At 39.1% G+C, this 27,831-nt stretch overlaps 1 protein-coding gene across 1 annotated transcript; it reads right to left on the bottom strand.

Annotated features, from left to right (window-relative positions):
* Positions 1 to 21,503: 21,503 nt before the first annotated feature.
* mycn (MYCN proto-oncogene, bHLH transcription factor) lies at positions 21,504 to 25,441 on the bottom strand. The gene is made up of 3 exons (XM_039693496.2): positions 25,346 to 25,441; positions 24,028 to 24,687; positions 21,504 to 22,341 (listed from the first exon to the last, which is right to left on the bottom strand). The coding sequence occupies exons 2-3, from the start codon at positions 24,680 to 24,682 to the stop codon at positions 21,623 to 21,625; spliced, it is 1,374 nt and encodes a 457-aa protein (XP_039549430.2). The 5' UTR covers positions 24,683 to 24,687; positions 25,346 to 25,441; the 3' UTR covers positions 21,504 to 21,622.
* Between the last annotated feature and the right edge of the window lie 2,390 nt (positions 25,442 to 27,831).

The raw sequence follows: 27,831 nt of genomic DNA, 5'->3' as shown, positions 1-27,831 counted from the left end.
GGTATATCAAACAAACGGACTGTGCGTTTAATGTAATCAGCCTCACCAATTGTTCTTTTGTATAAGCATTCAAATACCTTTTTTTCACTGAAATGCAAGACTGTAGTGTAGTGAATGCCATTTCCAGGTGCTGTTTGGGATAGTATTTGGACCTGTGCCCTGTTTAAGCACAGCTAAAGGAAACAACAGAGACTCTGGAACAAAAGTCCATCTGCAGATGCTTCCTCTTAAATGATGTAACTGGAGGATGTTTCTGGATTTGCTCTCTGGATAAGCTATGATGCCAGTTGGATTTCTCACCAGCTTTGCTACTGTACAAGATGTTCATCCATGTGCATGTAGAGTATTTTTACATTTTCTGGTAAATGGACTGCGTTTAGATAGCGCTTTCATAGACCTAATGGCCATTAAAGCGCTTTACATTTGCCTCACATTCACCCATTCATACATTCATTCATACATACACCGACATCGGGAGCAGCTGGGGTTAGGTCGACACTTGGTCAGGTGGAACCGAGGATTGAACCACCAATCTTTCGGTTTGCAGACAACCCACATGAACCACTGAGCCACTGCCGCCCCCTGGTAGGAAGCAGATGGGTCCGTATGAGCGTGAACCTGTTGACACTTTTTTTTTTCTATGTGTGGTATTTGCAGATCAGCAGTCTGTGAAGGTGTGATGAAGCTTAAATAGAAATTGATTTCTAAATATATTTATATGACTATAGCAGTGGTTCTCAACTTTTTTGACCACATTTATTTAAAGTTATTTTATTTTCACATTTTATTTCACTTTTTACAGTACAAAACAGATCGTTCCAAAGCAGCTTCACTTTAATAAACAGGAAAATAACAGATAATGTTGTAAAAGAAATCAATATGAAACTAATTCAATTTCAGCAGTAAAGATGCTCCACAGAAGACAATAGTGTCATTATTAAATTGTGTCATAAATTGAATTCAGTGTTGTTTCAGTTCAGTGCAATAACCGTGTCAGTGTTACAAAGTTGACTTTTCCAGTTGCTTGTGATTTACTGCGCAAGTATTAAGGATAAGGACTGGGAGTTTCAAAAATATTTAATGCTCCATTCCTACCCATTAAAATACTCTCTAGTTTGGCATAACAAGATGTCTTGTCTTGTCCAGGTATGGACAATCACAGTTGTTTTGCCCGAGAATTAAAATAAGAAATGTTTAGTTGTTTTGGCATATTAATGCTTGTTTTGTCTTATTTTAAATCATTCAAAGTCATCTTGTGGGCCCCTGGTTGACAACCACAACCGCTGCTGTAGAGTAATGTTTATATACGCTATACTGATGCATTTGATGGATGAAATCTGATTTAATGGTGTTTTGGCTTTGTACTCTGAAAACCTAAAGATCAGCATATGTGCTGCCCAAAAAATGTTCACACACATCACGTCTGACCACCATGCAAATCCACACCTCTCTTTTAATTTATCATCCCATGAGTGAAGCCATACACTCTTACAGCAACACATATGAATTCATTTCCATGCCTCTATAGTTATGTCAGTGGAGCGCTTTCATTAGTCTCTTGCATTCGTTTCAGATGTTCTCGCTGGGCACTGGGCATAACCGGGGTATTTGAAGGCCCATCTAAACCTGTTATGTATACGAAATCAGTGTTAAATGCTAGCAACCTAATCTCTAATATTTGCATGAGGCGAGGGTGATAATTGCAGGCTGAAAGCACAATAACGGGACAGTGCACTCTGCGTTTCCCATATCAATCACCACGAGTGGGGGAGAGCCAAGCGGGGCGGCTAGTTAGCGCTGGTCGATTGTTTGCGGGGCCTGACCGCGGTGCTTTTCGGGCAGGCCTGGCGGGGGGTTGGCCGGTCCCTCGCAGACCTGAGCGTAGCCCCCGTGTTCATCCGTCCATTCGGATCTGTCACCCCAGGGCTAACACAGCCAATGGCTACCCTTTGTCCCTCTCCGCATTCTTCGGGTCCATTGTGTGGGCCAATACCGGTTAGGCTCATCCTTACAATTCCTTTTGTCAGGAGGACCCACAGCACAGAGTCCAGAGAGGGGGAGAGAACAAGCTATCAGACGGGGAGAGAGAGATACAGGGGGAAAAAAGTTGCTATGTGGGAGAATGAAAGGACAGAAGAAAGAAAGGGATGTGATGGGGTGTTTTTTGATGCTCTTTTTCAAAGACTTGGAGTGGCCGGCATTCACAGTGTCAAGTGTCAATGTCTGATCACGTGGGGAGTCGTGAAAGAAGTTCACTTAACTTTGTGGCACCAAACTGAGTTGAATATATTAAACTCTAAACACAACACTTGAACATGTATTTATCAAAAAAGTAGCCTTTGGCATAGGTTGACCAGTAGAGGTGTATCAGAATGCTACATTGCTGTTAAAGGGATAGTTCACTTTGAAATTAATTTTAGCTTACCTCAAGGGCATCCAAGATGTTGGTGTCTTTGTTTCTGGAGTAGTTACAATTTTGATATTTTTAGGTCAAACCGTTCTTGTCTGTCAGTCACATAATGGAGGTCTATGGGGTCCACCTCAAAGAGCATGCACAGAGAAGTCCAAATTAAGTCCAAATTCAATGACTCGTAAATGTAAGTACACATTGATGGCCTGAGACACGAAACGAGCGGTTTGTGTGGGAAAACGAACAGTATTTATATATAGTTTTTACCTCTCGTAACCACAGCCACGTCCAAGTCGCTCGCGAAAAAAAAAAATCAACGGTGTCTGTTGATATATCGAAATCGTCTTCCATTGCAATTTCCTGTATATCTATATATGTTTAGATTTTGACGTACACTCGCGAGAGATCACTTCTGGCGCTTTCCAGCGCTTGCGCAGACCGAAGCACCCGCGCCCTCAGATCACTTGGTTGTTGCTGTGGTTAAAGAGGTAAAAACGATTTTTCACGAAATTTCAAAATATATCCTTTTTGTGTTCAACGCAGAACAAAACAAGTCAAACAGGGTTGAGTAAATGAGGACAGATTTAATTGATTTCTCCCCTTCGTTTAGCAAAAAAAGTGATTCATTTTAGTGAATCATAAAACCATTCGTGATTCGCAATTTAAAATGATTAATTTAGTTAAATGCTGCTGTTTATTGCCCAACAGAGTAACTTATGGTTAAATTATGGTTTACTGTTTTGTTGTTGTTGTATTTAGTGTAAATGTACCTTAAGATATAACATTCATTCCAAACCCCTAATTTTGGATCTGTCTTTTGAACGTTTTCTTCTTTTATTTTATTCATTGCTTAATTCTTTATCATTTATTTAGGCTATGTATCTACTTACTTGACTTAACTGGACTAGAAAATTATAAACAAAGTATACAATTTGTATATTTACATTTGAAAATGTTGCCTTTTAAATATTTTTTTTGTTCTTAGTGTAGTTTGTAGTATAGCTAACATACAAAAGCTTGATTGTTATTCAAAGTCCTTCTTAAGTCTATATTTTTATCCACAATTATATTACCGCGTTAATTATATTAAGAGTTAAATATCCTCCTCCATCCCCAGCTCTTTCACTCTTTTCACATTTGGCATTCTGATTCCCTTTTGAATCAGACTAAATTCTCGAGTTATGATGTACATTAAAATTTTGAAGTAATGATATCTGATATCTGTGGATGTTGGTTCTGTTCTGTTTACCATAAGGAGGGTTATTGCTGGTTTCCCTGCTTTTATCCACGCTAGGCTAGTTCTTGCCCAAAACAGAACCATACCGCTAATCCAAACTGTATGCTAGTTGTCAATCGTATTTGACGATAGTGGTCCTGACAGAAACACGCTTCTATCAATATGCAAATTAACCCCGCCTCCACTAACTCACACCAGCTCAGAGATCCTCTCGTTGACGATCATTTTACGTGATTGGTTAGACGTCAGAAACACCTACGATTTCAAACCGCGTTTTTGAGACATTCACTGCAAGGAGAAAGGGGGACTTTTACCACAGAGGGACTTTTAACTACCTAAAATGAGCTGGTGAACTAGAGTTAAAGAGTAGCTTCAACACTGATTATCATACTGTATTCTGCTCTTCTTCCTTACTGAATCTCTCTCTGTAAATATCAACGTGTCCATGTGTGCGGTATTAAAGCACGGAAAACCTAAGTTCTGTGACCCAGTGGGAGGGTGTCTGGAATTTCAGCGTCAGCTGAATCAGTGGCAAGCATAACAAGATACGGCCCTCTCTTACTCAAAGCAAAACAGTCTGTTGGCTTCTACATTATTCTCAGCCAATTCCCATGTTGAATGAAATGATATGATATGCTTTTGAAGAATGTTATCTGCTGTTATTTCGTAATGTTTGGTCAATGCTCAGCACATTCCAATGACATCATTACTGACTCTGAGTATGCAGAAATCCCAGAGGAGGGATAAGTCGTGTTGAATCTGTAGGGTCACTAATCAAATCAATGTGCAAACAAAGAGAGTGCACACAAACATAAGCAAAGAGTAAATCTATGGCAAGAGTTAATCTTACTTTTGTGCTCAGTGTAAATAGCACTTTCTCTTTCCCGTTAGTTCCCACAGCAGTGTGTGTGTGTGTGTGTGTGTGTGTGCATTTTTTGTCACTATTTATCGCATCATGTCGCACTAGCACCATGACACGTTTAATTCATGGCCATTTCCTCGACACACTGCATAAAAACACGTATGATTTATTGATTGATTAGTAATTGGTTGATTGATTGGTTGGCTGCACGGTTGACCAGCCCAAGAATTCTCAAGGGTTCATAGCCTCTTGCTGGGCCCTTCAGCACTGTGTGTGTGTGTGTGTGTGTTCAGTAAGGGGTCTTCGTTCATTGCATATGAATGAGTTGGGCCTCACGAGATCTGATGCTTACAGGCTAATCCTCAGTGGTGCTGGAGATGCTTAAGGCCACTTTATGACTCTTAAAACACATTGTTATCATCCTGAAGAGATTTATGACGTCTCACTGCTGCATTCCACTTCACTTCACTGTTGTAGAAGGTAAAACCCATTGGGAACAATGGGACTGATTGAAGAGTATGAATGAGGTTATCTCATGGTGTGGCTTGGTAATGAGAATCAGCAAGGGTTCTATGTGATTTCAAATTTTCACTTACTCTAATTTCATTAGATAAGAAAAATGTGATTTTGCTTATTTTTAAACCTGGTTGTTTGACTCTTATGAACCATTTTTTTAGTGAATCAAAAATATACAATACAACCAGTGTATTCTGATTCATGAACAAATTACTATTTTGGGTCAGCCCTTTATATGAATGATTCAAAAGGACTTCTGGAGTTAATGTTGAATCAGTCTGATGAATCCTTCTTTAAATTCCTGTTTGAATTTGAGATACAAATTGGACATTGTAACTGAAATGCACCCAAATGAATCTGAATGAAATCAAATTGCAAGTAAACTGAAATGAGAGCTTATGAATCGGAAAATAGATCTCTGGAAAAAATGTGCAATGATACCCAGTTTAAGTGCTCAGAGAATTCATTCTTATTGAATTGGTGAAAGACATGCCCAGATTGGATTTTTGTTGAATGATTTTGGGAAAAGATCTGTGAAATTCTGCAGGAGTTTTGTGGATGTGGATTCTGTGTGGGCCTGTTGAAAGGTCACAGCTCCCACCACAGAGGTCAAAGGTGAAATGACACATACAATAGCAAATGGTGTTCTGGAAAGGAACAGGGCATTTGGGTTGTCTTGACGACGACCAATGAAATGTAAAAAGACAAAGGGGATTTTTCTTTTTTTTTGAAAATGTCAGGGACAGGAAGTTAGTGAGTACTTGATCTTTTAGGACCATTTATGTACACGCATTTAATCTTCATATCTGTCTTTGAACTTAGACTTAAGTTATAAGCTCAAACTTTATCTCTAATGTGTGAAAGCCGCCGTCTTTGACGTCTCGCCGAAAAGAGCAGAAGACCGTGAACTCAACACAAAGCTTACGATGACAGTAAAAGTTAAATGGACTCCAAAAGTTTCCAACCAGATCCATCTGGATCTGGGCCACATAATTACACCAAGTGCACCCTATCTTCCAGGAAATAATGACATGTAGGACTGCACACATCTCGCCTGTCACCTCTTGACCCTGACATATCCTCGCCCCCCGTCGTGTCGAAGAGAACGCAGTTAAAACATTTGAAAAACGTTTAACCCGCACACCCCGGCCTCTGTTAACTGGGCTACTGCTGCTTTTCATTTACGGCCTCCCCCGTCATCCATCTCCCTCGCTCCCGTTAACCACAGGAAGTCACTCACTTCCTCATTATAGCACATCAAACACTAGCAGAGACCATAAACCCGCCCCGTCGCTGCACCAACACATGCCTCCAATTCCGCCGCTGCGCCCCGGCCGCAAGCGTTTCAAAAAAGCCGCCGATTTAAACAAGAGCACTTTGTTTCTGTAAATCTCAAGTTGTAGACACAAGCTTCATCCAAGCTCTTTTCCAAAGGCGTTTTGTGCCTGAACCGCATCGCAGGGTCATCAACAGGTACGTGTCAACAAAGCGAGGGAGTGATTCAGGGTAAGCGAGCGGAAGTGTGGTTTTATGGCTCGACTCTGTGTGAACCGCGATGACTGTGTGTGAGTCTGGGATTAGTTACAGTGTACGATCCACGCTCAAGCCGTTCAGAGGTGCTGCTACAGATCAACGTAATAAACCATGTCATTGATCTCAAGTGGTTTTAATCATGAGCCACAAATCATTTTTCCCTTTAGACAGCCTTAATGTTGTCACAAATGTGCGCCGACTCGAACAATAAGGCTGTGAAATTGAAGCAAGTGTTTCGGTTGGGTGTTTTGGAGATTCAGTGCACGGTGGTATTCAAGATCAGAGAAGACGGCCTTTCAGAGGCATGTAATTAGAGTTAAACCAAAGTGAATCATGTATCCAGAGCTCCAGCGCGAGAACCCTTTGAATGGGTTTCCAAATAAAAGGCCGTGTGCACATTTACATTTATTCATTTAGCAGTGGCTTTTATCCACAGCAAAGAGAGGAACAACATGCATGTACGTTTGGAATCTGATGTCTCTGTGAATGCACTGTTTCATTTGGGTATTTATAGAAACTGACCACCATAAGAGGATGAATTAATCTCCATACTCTAATCAAAGAGACAAAGAGAGTGAAGGGGGTGATTTAGATTTACACAACAGCCGTTTTGGCTACATTGTAACTCTCATTTCTTTGACCATTATGGGATTGAACTGCTGGCCTTTTGAGTTGGGATGCAAATGTAGCCGAGTCGTTGCTAAAGTGAGCGGCCTACAATAAGCACTATGTGACCTGTGACTGTTGTGTGATTGAGATGAATTAACGGGGCATTTTGGGAAGAAGTTGAACAGTAACTTTGGCCAATTAAATGCACGTTAGGCAAATGAATAGCTTTGTATTCATAGAGACGATCTTTGGCATCAAAGAGTACCTATGGCTATTGAACCCCTCTAAAGACCCACAGAAACACTCCTCAGTTCACTCTAGAATAATGTGAGCAGATGTTGCTTTCTGATCAACACAAACAAATGCATAGAAGACTCTTATAGGTTAGGTCCTACACATTTTTTTTTGTCCTACTAAAAAATACATTAAAATACACTAGAGTAACAATTGAATGCACCTCCTGCATGTTTATCAAAAAACAGAATGAAGGAAGAAAAAATATAGTAAAATATAGGAATACATTGCTTTGCACATAAAACACTATTTACATAAATATATAAATCTGCATATTCTTTGCATGTCCATTCTACCTCATGGTAGCCTATACGTTATTGCCATGCCATGAGCCAGGGATAAAATGTGCTTAGACTCCACAAAAAAATTTATGTATATTATATTAATTATTAAGTTAAAATGTATCATGTTTATAATATTTGATTTTGACCAAAAGTATATTTAAAAATGTATTGAAAATAGTGATTTTGATTTACATGTACATTCACATCTAAACTAGGAAATGTGTGATTACTTTCTGCTTACGCTACATTAGCATTTCAATTTAAAAGTGAACCTCACACGTTCTACACCAGACTTTAAACGATTACTCGTTTTCTTTTCCATGTTTGCTCTTATATGTCATTGTACCAACATCACAAAAAAAAAAAATCCATAGGGAATGTGATGAATGAGTGAATGGAAAGGTGGATGAATGAGTGACTGCATGAATGAAAGGGTTGGACATATAGAGGGAGGGAGGGAGGGAGGGAGGGAGAGATGAAGAGGAGGTATTTAGAAAGTTATATTGAATCAGGAAATTCCTAGAACTCTCCAGGAGGGAGGGGAAGGGGGCGTGGAGAGTTAAGCTGGACCCCCGTCCCTCTCCTGCCCCCCTGGTCAGGCTTAGAAGAGGACTCATTCTGTAGCCTTAGTCAGCATGCTCATAGGGGGCTCTCACAATGGAGCTATTCTGCAGACAAAGAGTAGAGTTAATGCTGCTATTCCACCACGCTAGGCTGCTGGGGGCTCCTCTCAGGGCCGGCGGTAGCGCTGGCTTGTGTTAGCCATGGCTAAAGGTAATTTTCCCGTCAAGCGTGGGTCAGAGGTTAAGGTAGATGACGGATCAGAAATTTGGGGTAGAGTAGCAATGAGTTATATACAGTATATATGTATACTGTCATAAATATTGGGACATTGACACAATTCTAATTTTTTTGGTTTTATACACCACCACAATGGATTTGAAATGAAAGATACAAGATGTGCTTTAACTGCAGACTTTTAGCTTTAATTTGATGGTATTGACGTCCAAATCAGGTGAACTGTGTAGGAATTACAACAGTTTGTATATGTGCCTCTCACTTTTTAAAGGACCAAAAGTAAAGGGACAGATTAACAATCATAAATCAAACTTTCACTTTTTAATACTTAGTTGCAAATCCTTTGCAGTCAATTACAGCCTGAAGTTTGGAATGCATAGACATCACCAGACGCTGGGTTTCATCCCTGGAGATGCTCTGCCAGGCCTCTACTACTGTACAACTGTCTTCAGTTCCTGCTTGTTCTTGGGGCATTTTCCCTTCAGTTTTGTCTTCAGAAAGTGAAATGCATGCTCAATCGGATTCAGGTCAGGTGATTGACTTGGCCATTGCATAACATTCCACTTCTTTGCCTTAAAAAAACTCTTTGGTTGCTTTCGCTGGATGCTTCGGGTCGTGAAGCACTGTCCAATGAGTTCTGAAGCATTTGGCTGAATATGAGCAGATAATATTGCCCGAAACACTTAATAAATACAAGAGAATCAGTTCCATTGGCAGCCATACATGCCCACGCCATGACACCATGCTTCACTGATGAGGTGGTATGCTTTGGATCATCCTCCATACTCTTCCCATCACTCTGGTACAAGTTGATCTTGTCTCATCTGTCCATAGGATGGTTTTCCAGAACTGTGAAGGCTATTTTAGATGTTGTTTGGCAAACTCTAATCTGGCCATCTTGTTTTCGAGGCTCACCAATGGTTTACATTTTGTGGCGAACACTCTGTATTCACTCTGATGAAGTCTTCTCTTGATTGTTGACTTGTGAAGGGTATTTTATTCACCAGGGAAAGAATTTTTTCGGTCATCCAACCAATGATGGCTTGCTTTAGTGATAGTGACAGCTCTTTGGATCTCATATTGAGATTTGACGGCAACAGATTCCAAATGCAAATAGCACACTTGAAATGAACTCTGAACCTTGTAAATGGGATAATAAGGGAATAACACACACCTGGCCATGGAAAAGCTGTGCAGCCAATTGTTCTATTACTTTTGGTCCCTTAAAAAGTGGGAGGCACATATACAAACTGTTGTAATTCCTACACAGTTCATGTAACATGAACAGTTGGATGTAAATACCCTCAAATTAAATCTGAAAGTCTGCAGTTAAAGCACATCTTGTTTGTTTCATTTCAATATCATTGTGGTGGTGTATGGAGTCAAAAAGATTAGAATTGTGTTTATGTACCTATATATATACAAATAGGTACATAAATCTTCCCTCTCTTTTATCTCCACTCAATTTTCAAAATGATTATTCATTCATGAATGTTTGAATCACTTCATTCATGTGAATGTGCCAAGAAAAGTTAAGGTGTATGTCATGCTCTTTTAGTCATTTTGGATCTTGACATACACTTACAGTGAAAAGAGTGATCTGGATATCCACGTATGTGTTTTCTATAGACTAAAGAAAGTCTGAGGTTTGGAACAACACAAAGATGAGGAAATGATGACTAGTAATGAGTGCTAATTAATTCAATTTGAATGGTCCCTTTAAGTGTGTTAGCAATGCTTGCTGTTGTTGTCTTTTGAGAGCACCGAGGGCACTTATTACTGATGGGTGGAGTGGGGGGAGTACATTTAAGGCCGTGCAACTCTAGATGGGATCTAAGGTCTTTGTCGGACATAAAGCATGTGGTCCTCTTTCTCCAAAGCGTGGCCTATAATGCCTGTCGTGGTCGTTAAGTTATTGTATTACTCCCAGCAGGTGAAGGGCGAATCTCCTCATAACCTTCCTTTATTTTTCCTTCCCTTTTGTCGTTTACAAGCCATTGTTTGGGACGGAGGCAAGGAAAAAAAACTTTCTGCTGTTCTTTTGAAGGGTAAGCTGTTGTGCCTCATTGTTAAGGAGGGACTTTGATGTTTTAAGTTTTAAATGGTGAGTCAGGGAGAGTGTTGGACTTCGATATGACAGACTTGAGGTGAGGTGTCCCGTTTCTGAGGGGAGTTTTTGTAAAGGTGTTTTTAAAGGGGATTGGGTTTCTTTTTGCTTTCACCTGCTCTGAAGTCCTTGTAAGTTCAGTGACATCTGCTCCGAAGTCTTCTTGCATGAACTGGGGCCTAGTGCAGTTATAGTCGATTTAAAACCTGCTTTATTCAGCAACTCATCAATTTCAGTCTAAATACCCAATTGTGTTGCTATAGACCTTTATGGCACATACATACAATATATGGCCCTGTTTACACTTGGTTTTAAGATCCATATCAGGTCATTTAAACAGTTTAATTAGTCAACCCAGACAGATCGCCATTTAGACCCGAAAGTGAAATGAGTCTCACCAGTTGTGATCACCAGGGGAGAGTCTCTGATTTCATTACTACATTACTGTCAGTATGTTACAGTATATTGATAAAAAAAAAAAAACAGTAAAAACTACACACTGTTGCTAAAAATACTTTTTTATCTTAATGTGCCAACAAACTGTATGAAGCTGAAAGTAAACTTTGAGGTCATGGCATGTTGACGCCAGGAAAAGAGGCCAAAATTACCTGAAAGGCAATATTCTTCTGCAAATGACTCTTTGAGGGAAGAATAGTTTTGAGGAGGTAGTAGGTGTCATTTTTTACAAACAATACTTTACTTTTTCTCCTGTAAAATATAGATGAATGAATGCAGAGTTTAAGTATCAACTCAAAAAAAAGTATTTACACATATTAATGGATCTATTTATAACCATATCGTCCGGAAGAACTGTTTTATGCTAAAGTGGTTCTTTGTGTAGAGTTTAGGGTTCTTAATTCCCTTAATTCTAACGGTTAAAACCTTATTATAGGTTTTCTGAAGCTCTGAAATGTTTATGCATTTTAACATTCAAATTGTAACTAGTTTCTTATCAATCTTGTCTTTTTCTCTATTTAGTTTAACAGAACATGTAAGTTGTTCAGTATAGGCCATATAGGCCATATTTATATCCCTTTTCCTTTTAGCATTTTAAAGGGCTCACATACTGTCCTATTTTTTGTTATTTTGAGTTTTCAGTAGTTTTGTCATGTGATTTGGTCATTTTTGGTCGTTTTTCATATTTTTTTTATCCTTAATTACAGTTCAAGGTTTATTAGTAGGTCAACTTAAACTTTTTGAATTTTAGAACTTCTATTTTTTGGTTTATTTTAGCTTTATTTCATTTACAAAAGATGATTTTTCAATATTTTTTTAAATTCAGTAGCAATACCCTAGTCTGAATTAGTTTTAACATGGGCAAAAAACACTTTCCAATGAAATGACATTTTTTGCCTTCTGCCTTTCAGAGTGCTCATCCAAGTGCACACTCAACAGTTTTAATGGCACCATGTGTTACCTTACAACCTCACAAGCCTACATTTATAGGTTTTGCAATTAGCTGTGAATGTGCTGTTACACACCTAATCAACACTCATTTGGGGGAAGGGAGATGAAAGGAGAATATGTGAATATTTGATTGTAACATTCATGTTAAGAAAAAAAATTAGAAAGAATAATTAAGGCATTAAGCAGATGATTTTCCCCCCAGAATGACTCATAAAAGTAAGAATCATTCATCATCTATTAAGATATAATCAGCAGCTACATAGGTTTGAGATATGGCTCATTTCACTCAAGTACACATACCAAATCTCACTCAAAGCAACCAAGCAGCACTGCCTGAATGTGTTCATTCTGCATAAACTCACAGTAATCATTTGCATGACTGCGATTCCAACACAATTAACCTTGAGCGTCACATAAGAGCAGTTGCTGACTGCTGGGAAATATGCTAATTTAATACAAAAAGGTCGCTGTGATTTGATTGTAACTCCTGATTTATATTTCCAACAATGCTGTTTTAACATTCAACAGCTGTTAAGCTGGGGAAATGGGATGTACGCTTCAAATTAAGTATGCTAATTCATTAATCTGATTTAACAAAAATCATAAGAAAGGAAAGAAAGGTTAATTAGTCGAATTAGTATGTGTTATCAGCTGGGTCTTATATTGCCCTCCTTGGCCCGGACTTCAGTCTCAAATGAATGATTACCAACCTGGCCTGGAGTCCACCGTAAAAGAATAGAGTTCATCTATGATGCTGTGTGAACGGGGTCAGGAAGAGAAACAGATCCCTTAAAATAAGGCACTTGAACTAATCTGGATTTGTTTGAGGTTCTCTTAATTGGGCGAATGTGTTCGTGTCATGTGTGCGCTGAGGGTACCAGGCGTCTGTGATTAGATTGTGCTGCGATCCATCAGAAGGACTGACAGGATGGTAATGGCCTATATTCTCCTCTCAAGCCCTGCATGCAGCGCTCTGACACCAAAACAGTTACAGCAGCTTGCCGTCGTTTGCCATAACGCAATACATAACCAGTACATAACCAGCCAGCGTTCAAAACTCGCTGATTGCATTAGCTCAATTCAAAACGGTAAGCTTGTAATAATGTTTTTAACTCCAGTGGTACTTCAAGCATGTCTTTGCATCATTACGTCACATCTGTACACATAAAGAAGGAGTCTCGGCTAGTATAGTCTATATTGCGTGTGAGGATGCTGAGGTGGAGATTTAAAGCCTTTTCTCACAGCACTTAATGTAATTAAACATCAATTTGATGGCGGATCCAGAAAGGTTCAAACGACAATCACCAGAGACAACTAGAGATTCACCCTCTGTAAAATACAAAAGACTTCGTTCGGACTTCGGAGTGGCTACAGAAAAAAGAGACTGCACCCGACCCATGCGAAAACAAGGATACATATCGGAAAGACGTTACGTGTAGTCACGCAATTCTGACGTTATCAACATTTAACAATTTTAGAACAAAGTATAATTTGCACAGTTTGATCTGATATGATAATCAATCGTTAGATTTAGTCAGTGCGATTTACTGCAATGATTTTTTTTAGTTAGTTGTTCAGAACAAAATGTTAGTTCAGACGACATTTTCTGGTGAAAATGATTATGTTGGACATACTTCCAAAAATAATAATCTGTGATTCTTAATGACAGGATCCACACCGGCGCGGTGACTGACAGCTCCTCAAAACATACAAGAGGTACAACTCACATAAAGTTGATAATTCTGTACATGACTGCAGTTGCAGATTTCAAACAGAGATGGCGACAAAGAGGAAAAACTACAGACTGCAGCTTTATTTAATTGATTTGATTTGTATAATGTATGTTTTTATCTATTCAGTCCGCTGGTTTTTCATTAGTTCAGAAGAACATTATTAAATTATTAGTAATTTTATTATTATTTACACATATAGCACTGGGGTCTGAGCAACCCTAAACATAAATAAAATCTAGTCAATCAGAACAGAATAATTGACTGACAAAACAATTGCGAAAACGGAAGGTTTTCAGAAAATCTGTTTACAACTATGTACAGGTACCAGTGTTGGGAAAGTTCACTTTCTACATGAACTAATTCAAAGTACAGTTCACACATTTTAAAATGAACTAGTTCAGTTCATAGTTCATATGGACTAGTTCATTCATAGTTCTTTTTTCCCATATGTTACGAGCTTACGAGCCCATATACAACCACAGACAACAATTATTTTATCGACGGGCAAAGCTTGCACAGAAATGTACGATTTTTCCCAACCTCACCGACCTCATCATAAAGTCAGTTTAAAATAATGATCATACGACGCCTCCTCGCTCGCTGCTTTGTCGATTGCGTCCACGGCGCAACACTGGTGTCTTGTGTTGCCAGATTGGGTGTTTTTCGCTACATATTAAGGCCTGTTTACGTGTGTTTTAGCCGGGTTTTCGCCTGGAAGGCTCTATAGAAATCTGGCACCCTATTGTACGAATTTAAACTGAGAAAGCGTGCGTTCACAGTAATGTTCATCAGGCAGTAATACAGTTCAGTTCACGTTCGCCCAAAATGCAGGCACAACACTGACAGGTACTAAGCAATACAGTGAAGTAACCTATGAAGCACTAAATCACTGCCCTTGAGTGTGTTCCACAACACACACACACATACACACACTAAACTAATGGCACTCAGTCGCCTCACTGAGGTTCATTAAGCTGATTTCCTTTGAGGGCTGTCCTACATTTGTCTGAGAAGCTCCAACTTCTTCTGTGTGATCAAACAGACAGATAACTGTCAGAGCCGGAGAGATCAGGACATTTGAACAATAGCGCCCGCCCCCTACCAGCCCTGAATTGTTACGCTTGCTTTCCTAACCTCTGCCCTTCTCTTCAGGCTTGTGTAATGCTGAAAGGCCTGTGCCATCTCTAGTCCGCTATATCATCCTGCTTCAGAGTGTTCATAAGTGTGTCACACACTAGGTTAAAGGTGCTATTCTGTTAGGTCACGGAGATCAAGCCTAGTTGATGGGACTTTAATTAGCATGAAATGGGCATTTCATCTTTAGTTCTAACACGTCAGACCTCTCAGGAGTCTCTTGCCCCCCTTTTTTAAAATGTAAAGATGTTTGCTTCAAAATGGGGTTTTTATGTAAACAAAAATTAGTTTTTGTTCTTTTCATTTTGTGGCTCATAATCGGTCTCATTTAGCATGTGCTGCTGAATTAACTCATTTGTCCTGGTGGTTTATTTAAGCTAGTCAAGGACCCGTGATGTTCTCCGAAATGGTAAGCTTAGTTTATACAGTGACAAAAAAATAATAAATCAGGCCAGCATATTTGTTCACAAACTTTTGTGTAAGAATGATGGTTTTGACACACAAAGCACACACATGTAGTGTAGTGCTCATTACTCTCAGGGCAAAAGGTAAGAGTTTTTTTTACAGGGTAGTTTGAGTTATGACCCTAAAATCCCCTGGCAACATCTGGAGTACATATTATGGACCAACCAGTACCGGACACAATCACAGTTTAGATGGTGTAATGAGGTCATCATTTCAACAGAACTGCTAAATTAGTCTGTCAAAATGTTACGAAAACAAATAGATCAATATCTACAGTTATATTTACAATATACTACGGCTGCGCAATTAATGGAATAATAATCGCTATTGCAATTATGGCCTCTGCGATTACATAATATACAATAAATTCTGTTTACACTTCTGGGATTTTTTTGCATTAATTGATTGAGTATGTGTAAAAAAAATATACATTTTTAATTAAATAAACAAATACTATTTATTTTTTTGTTTACTTTTCATCTATTTATTAATGCTGTGTTTTTGGAGATATAAAGTACTTTTGTATCCATATACCACACAATTCCTCAACTACACTATTAGCTTTCATATGAAATTTATGATACATTGCATTTATGCTCTAGTACTAGGCCTTCATTTCTGTGTAAAAATTTTCAGATTTTTTTCACATTTCCCATTTCAATGTGGGGTCATATTAACCCCGAAGACCAGAAGTGTAAACATTTTTTTTTTTTTTACATACCTTCAGAACAACCGAATCAAGCCCAGTTTTTTTGTATGTGTATAGATAGATAATGTATGAAAAGTCACAAAATCTTATTCCACTGAGATGAAGGGAAACTTTTTTAAGTCGATTGGGGTCGTATAGACCCCATGACCCCATTGAGGGTTACGCACTTAACATTGATCATTATTAGAACCATTATTAATAATTGAGCACGTTATAATTGGTAATAACTGAGCACCAAATCGCAAAGGAATCAACATTAATATTCATCATGGTGCAGCTCTGACAGGAACAGCATAAAACATTGTTTTAATTGAAATCAACCACATTTGGAGGGTGTGCTGTGTGTGTGTATCTATCCCAGTGGGACTTTAACCTTATGCACACACAGACTCATGGGGACTCGTGTCACCGTGGAGGTGAGTAAACAATTGAAGTCCCCATGAGTAAACAAGCTTATAAATCACACAATTTTGTTTTGAAAATGTAAAAAAATGCATACAGTTTTCTGTGACGGGTGGGTTTAGGGGTAGGGTTAGTGTAAGGGGAATATCCACAATATAAAGTTACAGTATAAAACCATTACATCTATGGAGAGTCACATAGTAAATCAGACGTGTGTGTTCCTGTGGGTTTGTGGTGTGATGCTAAGGTCAGACTCATTGTGTCATGATTGAAAGGTCATGTTTGCACACGTGCTGCTGGAGGTTAAAACGAAAACGAGTTAAAAGCAACAAAGAAAACACAATGGATGATTTTTTGAGGGAGTGATGGGGAAGAGAGTGTGTGTGACATTTACAGGGCACTGCCATCTGTATGGTAATTGCTACACACTGGTAAAGTTTGATCACACATGCATTTCCTTTCTCTCTCACTACTGCACTACACATATGACCACATTCTGCACCTGACCCAGAACAGATGGCACCCCCTCCCTCTCCTCTTGCCCCCCTGGAGACAGTGCCAATCCAGTGAGGGGCATTTTTAAAGCTGGCATCCTTTTGTTTGGGTGGGAACTCTGCATGTTATAAGGATTAGTACATTTCTGACGGTGCTGGCTGATAACAATCAGAGCATGTTGTTGTGACTTTGGCTTTTGTTTTAAGCCCTGTCTTTAGTCTGTCTCCAGTTTTCCATATGTTGTCCATCCTGTTACTCCACAACAAGCGCTGGTCCCTGCACGTATAGTTGATTGACAGGCTGACACTGAAATATGCCACGGCACAGTAATCTGTTGAATACAGTGGCCGTGTGAACATTCCAGAGGACACTCTTCTACCAGAGGATCTATTTATCCTCAAGTTAAGTGTGTGTCTGTGTGTATACATGTGTCATTTGAACTTCCTATTCATCAAAAAATTCTGATTTTTATTTTTATCATAGTATCCACAAAACTAATCGAATGAGCGTAATCATTTTCAACTGTGATAATAATAAAAAAAACGTATTTATTGAACATATTAGAATATTTTCTTATGGATCATGTGACACTAAATATTGGAGTAATGGCTGCTGGAAATCCAGCTTTTGACATTTTGTTATATTTTGTATTTGCTTTAATTTGTTGTGTTTATTTGGCAAATTATGGAAGATATAGTAAGGTATCCAGATTTTAATCTGCAGGAAAAAAAGAAGAGAGAAAGCACATTCAAATGAATGAATATACAGACACAAGAGTGTGATGCAATGCTCTCTAATGTTGTTCTGAGAAAATACAAATAAACTGTGAACCAAAAAAAGCTTGTGTGTCTGATATGTGACATTCTGTCTGAAAGGGAAGGAAAAAGTAAAATCATGAACATTAATATAAGAAATGTCAGATTACATGCTACACTTGCGTTTTATAGTATTTTCATTTTCCTATTTTATGAGGATTTTATGGCTGATGGGTTTTGATGGTGTTTCAAAATGTATGCTTTGTTTGAACTCAAACAAACCCTTCCACTGACTGAACTTCATAACCCCTTCTGAGACTGATTCAAACTTCAACACACATATTTAACCATACCATAAACAATCATACAGTCATATAATATGAAGCCGTCATCTCAAAGTTTATTATAGTTCAACATGGTGTCTGAGGCCAGTACGTATCAATCAGAGAGGAGTAACTTATGATTGAAGAAGAAAAAAATAGAACATACACGTGACATAAAGGGTGAATACCGGTATGTTTTCAATTAAGCATTCAACATTTCTTCATTTTCTTCTTTATAGTGTAGTGCAGTGGTTTTCAAACTTTTAGATGCCACGGACCCACAAAGATAATCATCCTCATGCGACCTCCATCCTAAAGGCAGCTACCATATATGTTTTGTATCATATGTGCAAACTTCACATTATAAACATGTGTAAAATATTATTCAGAAAGTATTCATTTTCAATTTTTTTAAATACCACAGTACTTTACTGTTAGATGTATTATTTATTTATTTAAATTTTAAATTTTGCTTATTGATTTTAATCGATTCATTTATTAAATGTATTATTTTTTAATCAATTTAATTTGTATTTAATTTGTTTTTAATGTATACGTCAGATTGATTTTAGATCAGAGTTTATATTTTAATAATTTATTTAAATCAAATGTATATATTATTTATCTCAAAATGTACTGAATGTAATGTTAAAAAAATATATTATTAAATGTAGGTTTTTATTAGTTATACATGTGGAGATATTAAAATCTTTAAAATATTTATTGTGTAAGGACCCTTTTTATTATTTTAAAGGGATAGTTCACCAAAGAATTAAAATTCGGTCATCATATACTCACCGTCAATTTGGTCCAAACCTGTATACATTTCTTTGTTCTGCTGAACACCAATTTTGAAAAGAAACCAATTTTGGTTACAGAAAATTCCTATTAACTTGCATATCTAATTACAATAGACTAATAATAAAAATAATTTACAATAAAACATAAATTTCAAATCAACAGATTTTTACCCAGATTCACTAGTGCAAAATATCAGGTTTGAAAATCTAAATAAGATACAACCAGTGCTTTGTACAGTGACCAAGTCTGTCAGTTTACACATGGCGGTGTGTTATTGTCTTAGCTCGAGGCTTTGTTTTTGTTTTTTTCCATAACCAGGCAGGATAAGCCATGGGCCAGATGGCATAGTGGTGGGGTCCCATGGTTACCTCATCCAAGGGACCAAACATGGCAGACACGCACATACACGCACATGTTATGTAACCAAACAGTCTAGACGGTGTAGTTTATAATCGATGGTCTCTTATTCTCTGTGTATCCCGCCAAACGTTCTTTCTCCTGTAGCCTGTAGCCTACTACAGGGGAAGAATCAATCTGTTTATGCTGGACCAGAGAAAAACGTTGATTGTGACGCATTGGTGGGCGGGGCTTTTGTCAGCTTCCAAGCCATGTGACTGAAGTTAGTAAACACACAATCCAGTTTTTCAGTCCAGCAGGATATTAGACGCACAAGTCACGATGCCCTCCTCACAAAAGACACCCCAACGCACCCTTCGCACGTACACACATGCACAAATAGAATAAAACACACTCGCACTTGAAGTCTGCCACGCTGCAGCTGCTCCAGTTTCCATGGTAACGTGCAGAACAATGAGGTAAGAAGCTGCGGGGGCCAGTCTGAGTGTGCGCAGCGCACGCTTTCATATCCACTCGCGTCGAGAGTGTGTGCCCGCGTTTGTTTTTGTGTATGAGTGCATGTGGATGTGCCCTGGCGATTTCAAAATCGAGAGAGAGAGAGAGGGAGAATTACAAGGGAGATACTCGTTCTCCTTTGTGAGAGAGGGCCTGGTCAACCAGATCTCTCTTCATAGCGAGGCAGATGGAGGGAGAAAGGCTTGTTGAATGAAAAACAGGAAATGTTGAATAGAAAATAGGGGAAAGGGGCCCAAAACATGCAGAAAAAACGAGGTTTGTTCGGAAAATCAATTATATATATTAGATTTGATTCAAATTTCTTCAATTTTTACAGGCTACCAGTCCACACGTCTGGTTTACTGTGGGAACTCTCTGATGTAATTTTTTTTTTTTTTACTGTATATTCTGTATATTCCCCATTACACAAACCCAACCCCTAAACTTACCCCTCACAGAAAACTTTCTGCATTTTTATATTAAAAAAAAACGAATTCTGTATGAATTATAAGAATGTTTCCTCATGGAAACCTCAATTTAGGTCCCCATGACACAAGTGACACAAGTCCCCATGAGTCTGTGTATTCAGGTTGAAGTCCTCTCTGGGAAAGTGTGATCCTAGAGAAAAACTACTTTGTTATGCTCCAAATGAGTGACATGGGTATTTTTATTTGACAATATGATTTAACGGTGGGTTATTGCTTTCAAAATCATAATCCCCTTGAAAGTCATAACTTAGCAAGTGTTTTCAGGGCTGTTTGAAATATGGATGTTGCCGCCCACAGAGGGGCTTCAAGCATGTCTGAAATGCAGTTTAGCGTATAGTTTCTCAATACCTGACAGGACTCAAACCCCACTAGCGACAGTACAGAAGCACTCATCCTTTGACAACATGCTCTTTTGTTTTCAAAATGTCTATTTATTTGTCAAAATGAGGTATTTCAAAGTGCCGTGAGTCGCAGCACTCAATGTACATTATAGAAAAGGAGAAAAAACACTTTTTTCCCAATGACCCAGTTCTATGAACCCAATACTTACAAATATATAAACAAAGAAAGAGAAAGACAGTGAAGTATAGAAGCCTTATAAATGGCGATAGAAAGAATTTTCTGTACAAAAGAAATTAAGGTAGAAAAAAGGATAAAAACAGGATAAAGTGATATCTACTCAGAACTCATTTTCATACGAAAATATAAGTATCAAATTTAGTATGTATCAGAAGCACACTAAAGCATAAATGTAGGAATTAGTAAAACATATCATAACAGAGAGATTATACGACAAAAGAATCCAAAAAACAAAACAATGTGTCCTTATATTACAAAAATCCTCAAAAATGGAGGTCTTACAGTACTTGTTAAAGGTATATAAACTTCCAGTCTAGTTATTGGCAGCTTTTGACATCTTTATAAAAAAAAACAAAAGACAATAATCGTATACAAAAACAAGGCAGACTGAGTGTATGTTCTTTTAAAATCTAATCTATTTACAAAAGTGTCTGACATCAAGGTGCGCAGAGGTACATCCATGAGATCTAGCACCAGTGAGGTGGGAGAGATTATAGCCATTCGAAGTGTCTCGTGTCATTTGCTTGTGTCCATTTTGCAGGAAGAATGCAAAGTTCATCGACCCAATCGCGTATTGAGGACTGTGTTCATAAGGGTCTTTTCATTGAGGGGAAGTTGGGTTTACCGGTAAGCACCTTCCCGCATCGTTGTAGCGTGATTGGGGTGACAAAGTAAACCTGAAACATTCTTGACGTCAAAAAATGTGCAAAAAAGTGTCAGCAGTGAGTGTCCCTAGAATTCATTTTGGGCCGGAAGCCTTAGTGCTTTGTCGTTCGTCATTTGACGCCGACCCTTAGCCGTAAGGCATTCAGCCAATGAGCCTTAAGGCTTAGCGAGTCCTGGCTTGCTCCAGCCTGCGGAGGAGCTGTTGTCGTCGGGCCTGCAATCTGTCTTTCTCCTGCTGGAGTCGGAGCTGCTGCGCCTCAAGGGAACTGACGTACTCTGTGGCCTTCTTCAGGATGACCACCTTCGCCGCCTTGTCGTTGCGTGCCAGCTCAGGTACATGGTCGCGCAGAGTGAGGAAGCTAGAGCGCAGGTCGTTGCGCCGCTGGCGCTCCAAGATGTTGTGGTTGCGCCGCCGTTCGCTGTCCTCCGAGTCGGAACATCGCGGGCTGCTGGAATCGCTCTTCCTCATGCGCTGGCCTGGTACACTGTTAGTAGGGGAGTTTGGGGAATAGCTCTGGTTCTTGCCAGTGCGTAGAGTTATAGTGCTGTTGTCGGATCGGAGTTTCTTGCTCGGGGGAGCGCTGGGTACATCTTGCTGGTCGGAGTAAGGGGATGGGGCTGCGTAGTTATGCTGTTGCTGGTGGATAGAGGCTGTTGCCGTCCTCTTCAGAATGAGTTCCTGTGGAGCTTTGCTCACCCCTGAGCCCAGCCGCCCTCCTGTGGACGCCTGAGAGTTTGAGACGGCAGACAGGCCAGTGCCGTTTATCTTGCTGGTGATGGAACGCCTTTTCTCGACCGTGACGACGTCGATCTCCTCCTCTTCTTCGTCATCTTCATCGTCTTCATCATCATCGTCATCATCGTCGTCATCTTCATCGTCATCTAGAGGAAAAGAAGGAGATTTAGGTTAGCAGGGTTGTTGTGCAACCATTCCTCTGGAGGTACACAGGTATGAACAAGCGTCCTTAACGGAAACATGCCTGTGTTTTCTCTGGGTGTGTGCACAAGTTAATGTCTTTGTGTGGGCAGATGAGACAATTGCTCAATGCAATCATCTGAACACGCTCTGTCAAACACAGAGGAGCTGGTTTCTCCCCAGACTGGACCACCTTGGATTTGACTTTCTACCCTCTATTTACGGCGTCTAATAAGGGGGTTTGCAAGTACATGGGCATTTCGTCATGTTTTCTTTCAAAAAGCTGATTTGCTATCAAGTTGGTGCCTTTTGGTGACACATTTCAAGTTACTGTAAGCTTAGATGCCAAAACGTCCTCAGTGTGATGCCCGAAAGCTATGTTTATGAGATAATGGACGTGATTATCAGCTAAGCCGCACATGAAGACTGTTTGGCATTTACTGGAGCCCACAGCCTCTCACTTCAAAAGCTCCCTACAGGAAGCGTCTGCCAGCGTTAAGGAGAGACCAAACCAGGCAATTTAGTCTCCAACAGAACGCAGACAGTCAGTGTGTTCCCTTTTTCCACTGCTTTGCCGCGAAAAGGGATAACAGAACAGGCGGGAAAACCTAGCATTGTAATCGTGTGGTCCAATTATTCGCGGGCTTTGCCGAGTAACATTGATCTGATGGTGTCTTAAGCCGCTGCCCTGGAGAAGAGCCAAGCAGACAGCTGGAGGAAAGACTCTGCTTGTTCAAAGCCGTCACCCTGTAAAGAGAGATGACCCATCATCTCTTTTTTTCCCTTCCTCGCCTTTTTTTTCTTGTGATTATCATTCACTGCACCTCCCTGGAAGATTCTCTGCCTGCCAAGCTTAGCCCAATGGGTAGGAAGGGGGGTTTGTCTTTCTCATAGATGCACACGCATGCCTCCTTTATAACATGCTGGTGCCCAGTGCCAGCTCTCATTCTCTCACCCACGTGTGATTGTCGTTTGGGATTTGCATTTGAAACAAGTCCTCATTTAGAGGGGAAGCGACTTATTGGGGGGCACTGAATTTAGGGGCTTGGCTTTATATGAAATCTGCCCTCGCTCAAACACTCCTAACATGTGGTTTTATATCATTAAGAGCTCTCGATCTAAAAATAACAATAATGCTCGTTAAAATAACGTTTATGTTTCAAAACAGTTTTGCATGTCATTAGAAACCAAATCCAATGACCTAATAAATTCCCATGGATTAATGGAGGGCAGATAAGGACATGTTTTCCTTTTTAATATGGCTCAGAGATGCTATTCTCTACATTAAATCTTTAACCAAGAGCTATTCAGCCAGATGGCTCAACATCATGGACAAAATCAAATATTACCGCCATCTACTGGGTATGCAGCTCGAGTAGCCTATTACATAAACTCCCCATCACCGCCCACTACTACTACTACTCTTGAGTATGTGTGTGTGTGTGTGCGCGCGCACGCTTGTGAGTGTGAAAGACACTCTGGAATGTCACACACTAATCCGATGCAGGGTCTGTCATATGATCTTCAACAATTACCTCAATCACCACTTTCAAACTATAGACTGACAAACTAATCTAAAAAGTATCACCACCATCATAATTATTAATAACGGTTTTTAATACTACATGAACAGCATGTAAGGAGATGCTTACCAGAGTCGCTTGGAGTCTCCTCTGCACTGACTGGAGGCAGTTGTTGGGTCCTCAGCTGTGTCACACTTTGGCTGCTGCTACTGCTGCTGCTCCCGTTTCTTTTGTTGACTGGATAAGGGAAAACTACGGTAGGGTCCACACACTCTGGTATAGAGTGGCTCATTTCAGGCGGCTTGACTGTCGTGTCTTTACCGGCTTCAGTACCGGTAGTAGCAGAGACGGTTTTCCCGAGTTTCTCATTTACCACCCGCTCCAATTTCTCACGTGCGGAGAAGCCGCTCCACATGCAGTCCTGAATGATGATGGAATTGTCTGTAGTATCCAAAACTGAGCCGAAGAGGTCTCCGTCAGGCGCCCCCCAAATGTCGTCTTCTGGTAAGAGCAGAAGCTCGGAAGCCCAATCCAACGGGTCTGTTAATCCAAAGCCCATCAGCGAGCAATCCTCAGCCACCGCGCCCAGCTCCCCCATGTCCCCTGGAAGCACTGCCCGGCTTGGGGACAGAGGAGGAGTGGGCAGCAGCTCGAATTTCTTCCAGATGTCCTCTCCAGGCGGTGCAGCGTCTGGTCTGCAGAAGTAGAAATCATCCTCGTCTGGGTAGAAACACGGCTGCAAGGAGTCAAACTCCAAATCAGAGTTCATTGTTTTAGCTGGCATTCTCCCTGTGAAAGACACAAACCGATGTGTTAGAATCACCACAGCTTTTAAAATAATGTGCCTTTGTCCCAACTTAGGCACTGGTAAGGTAAAAGGGGAAAATGGCAAACACAACATCTTTTTATTAAAGACTCCCATTCTGCTGTCTTATTGGTGTTATCTCACCATCTTGGCTGTGTGGACATTTTCATTAGCTCATTTAAAGTTTGAACTGTAATTGCTACATAAAGCACAAACTCTTAATAGAAGAGCACATGAAAAATTGTGATATTATTATTATTATTGTTATTATTGTTATGATTAGGCTATCATCAGCATCATCATTATTAAATAATGAAAACAATAATAAATAATAATAATAATAATAACAATGTTAGAATTCTAAAACAGCCTTTGTCCTAACAAAGATATTTGGGGGTAACGTGCAAAAAATTACTGTAATAGCTTTTACAGTAGACGCTAAGTCAAATATGACTTTTAGGTGTCCTATCTGCATTGTTTATTGTGATGGCTTTCACTAACTCGCTCAACTTTGGACTGTTATTGTAGCACGAGACACAAACTCCTTCAACAACAAGTCGTGCAGAAAGGTGAATAGCTCAGAAATCTAAATTCGCGTAAATGAAACCAGCTAGTTGACACTAAAAGACCTGGGCGCCTTACCTCTGAGTGTATCTTGTCCCTTCTTTATCGCAGTCACTGTGCCTCCCGTTTGGAGTCGCACATCTACCGCGGCCACTGAAGACTGTTCTGTCGCTTCTGTATTTCGGACTGTGAACTTAGTATTCTCGCTGCTGGCGTTTAGGAGATGTATCGGTTCCTCCCCCAGTGGGCGGAGCTCTGGGCGAGGTATTCGCGTTTGTGGGACATTTGCTGTATGATTTTCTTTCGAAGGGGCATTGTTTTGGTCTGCCTAAGGTGTTTAATTATATATTAATCAGTGAATAGCGCTCTCAGAAATAAAAGTCATCATCATGTTCAAAATAGGTAGCCTGCTTTGACTTCTTTAATGCAACGCATTTGCAGATGTATAATGCAGATCTCAGTCACCGTCCACTTTCATTGTGTGGGAAAAAGGCAATGAAAGAAGCCTAATCGGCGACAGAGACTGTCAGTCTATATTCTTCCAAACATGTTGTTTCCGTACACGTCAAGAACGACATGGTGCAACATGGTGTCAGAATCTTTTTATTCGGATGAATTGTCAGGCTTGGAGCAGATTTCAATTTTAATGTAGCCTATATTTATTTGACTAATAAGAAATGTGATTGAATGGGTTTGATTTTTGCTCTACCGTGTAATCTGTCTTTATTCAGAAAATAATTTGTGCACTATAAGCATTCAAACATGATGATGAAGTGTGCTGTGAATGAATCGGAGCGAGTCAGCAGCATCTCTTCTCATTGTTCAGGTCAGTGAGGTAACGGCCGAGCCGCATAACATCATCAGTGTGACTGTCGACTCACGTCTGCCGCCATGTGGGACGGACGAGGTATGTTTTGTGTTGCTGGCTGCTCACCCACGAAAATTTTTATCAGCCCTCAACATGAAAGCTTTGTAGTAGAGATTGTGATAATTGAATTTTATAGCGTTGGGTCGGGTCGGGTGTACACTTGGCTGGGCATGATGGGGACTGAAGGAGGATATTCTATTAGCCTATGGAGCCTACTTGTTTGTTCTTGTGAACCCATGGCGTTATCTATCACACTCTTTAAAGGGGGAGTTGAGAAGAAAACTGGGGAGATAGAGCTAGTTGTCACTCTTTTTGAATCAATTGAGTCTTTGTCTAATATATAGGGTTTATTTTAAAAATATATATATATATATATATATATAAAAAAAACATATTTTATTGACTTTTTATCATAGGCTATCAAACTATATCAATCAGTATTTTTCAACCGCAGAAAGAGGTCCGTAAAACAGCCGGAGAACAAAATTGTCACGTGATGTTATATTTAGGCTAAGTTACCCAAGGAAAGCCATTTTAGTTGGACTCTAAAAAATTGCTATAGAAAGGAGTATTTTGCTAAATATGATAACTATATTACATATGTATTATATTTTTACTTATAGCCTATCATTCAAATATTATACCATTGTTATAAAAAACGCATTATATTTAATTTGAGATGTTATTTTCAACCTTTAATAATACCAGCTGATAGGGCTATGTATGTGCGGCATTAGTTGAGACATCTATTTTTGGAGAAAATTTAACATATAACACATTGTATTTCTGTGTTTTTTTCTTTGAACAGCACAGTGGTCAACTTTTGTTGTGTTTATTTGTGCTTTATAAATAAATGAAAGGAAGAATGAAATGAATACTGACTGTACCTAATATTTATCCTAAGGGATCAATATTGAATCAAATCAAATGACAAGATCAACAAGAATTGAATTGAATTGAAATTGTGAAATTTTTGTCAAGCTATAATAAAATCAGTAGCATTCCAGTCATTCCAGTCTTATTGTGATGCAAGTTTTTTTTTTTTTTTTTTTTTTTACATCCCCCCAATCAATCCCAATCCACCCATTTTATGTTGTTACATTTTCACTGTTTATAAAGGCAGGGTCTACCATCTTGTCTTATTGGCTTGTTGTTTCTGATTGCACTTTTAATTGAAATCCAGATCAAATCCCAGAAGGGAAAATCAAAACAAAATAAAGTTAACAATTTCTTTGTCATTTGCAGATTGATTTTAAGGGAAAAAAAATTAAATCCATATTTAAGGCCATATTGCCCAGCCCTAATATATATATATATATATATATATATATATATATACATTTGTTGTAATAAATGTACATATATATATATATATATATATATATATATATATATATATATATATACACAAAGTGTATATATATATATACATATATATAAATTTGTTGTAATATATTGCTATGTTGTAGACTCTTAAAGACACTGAGTCGTATATGTCTTTGTCTTTAAAGTGTCCTCTCTACATTGTTTATTGTGATACCATTCATTATCTCAAGAAGACTCGTTAAAAATCAAGTGAATGTTTCTCCTAATGGGTTTATTTCGGAGCTTTACCTTGAAGACGTTGTAACTCATTTTCATCAACTTGTCATTTGTAAAAACAGATAGTCCTAAGAATATTGGTTAAAATCATCCA

Source organism: Pimephales promelas, chromosome 13 (assembly GCF_988280905.1).
Source record: "Pimephales promelas chromosome 13, fPimPro1.hap1.1, whole genome shotgun sequence".
Taxonomy (NCBI): Eukaryota; Metazoa; Chordata; class Actinopteri; order Cypriniformes; family Leuciscidae; genus Pimephales; species Pimephales promelas.
The sequence above is the reverse complement of the archived record's forward strand: the minus strand, read 5'-3'. Positions and strand labels throughout refer to the sequence as shown.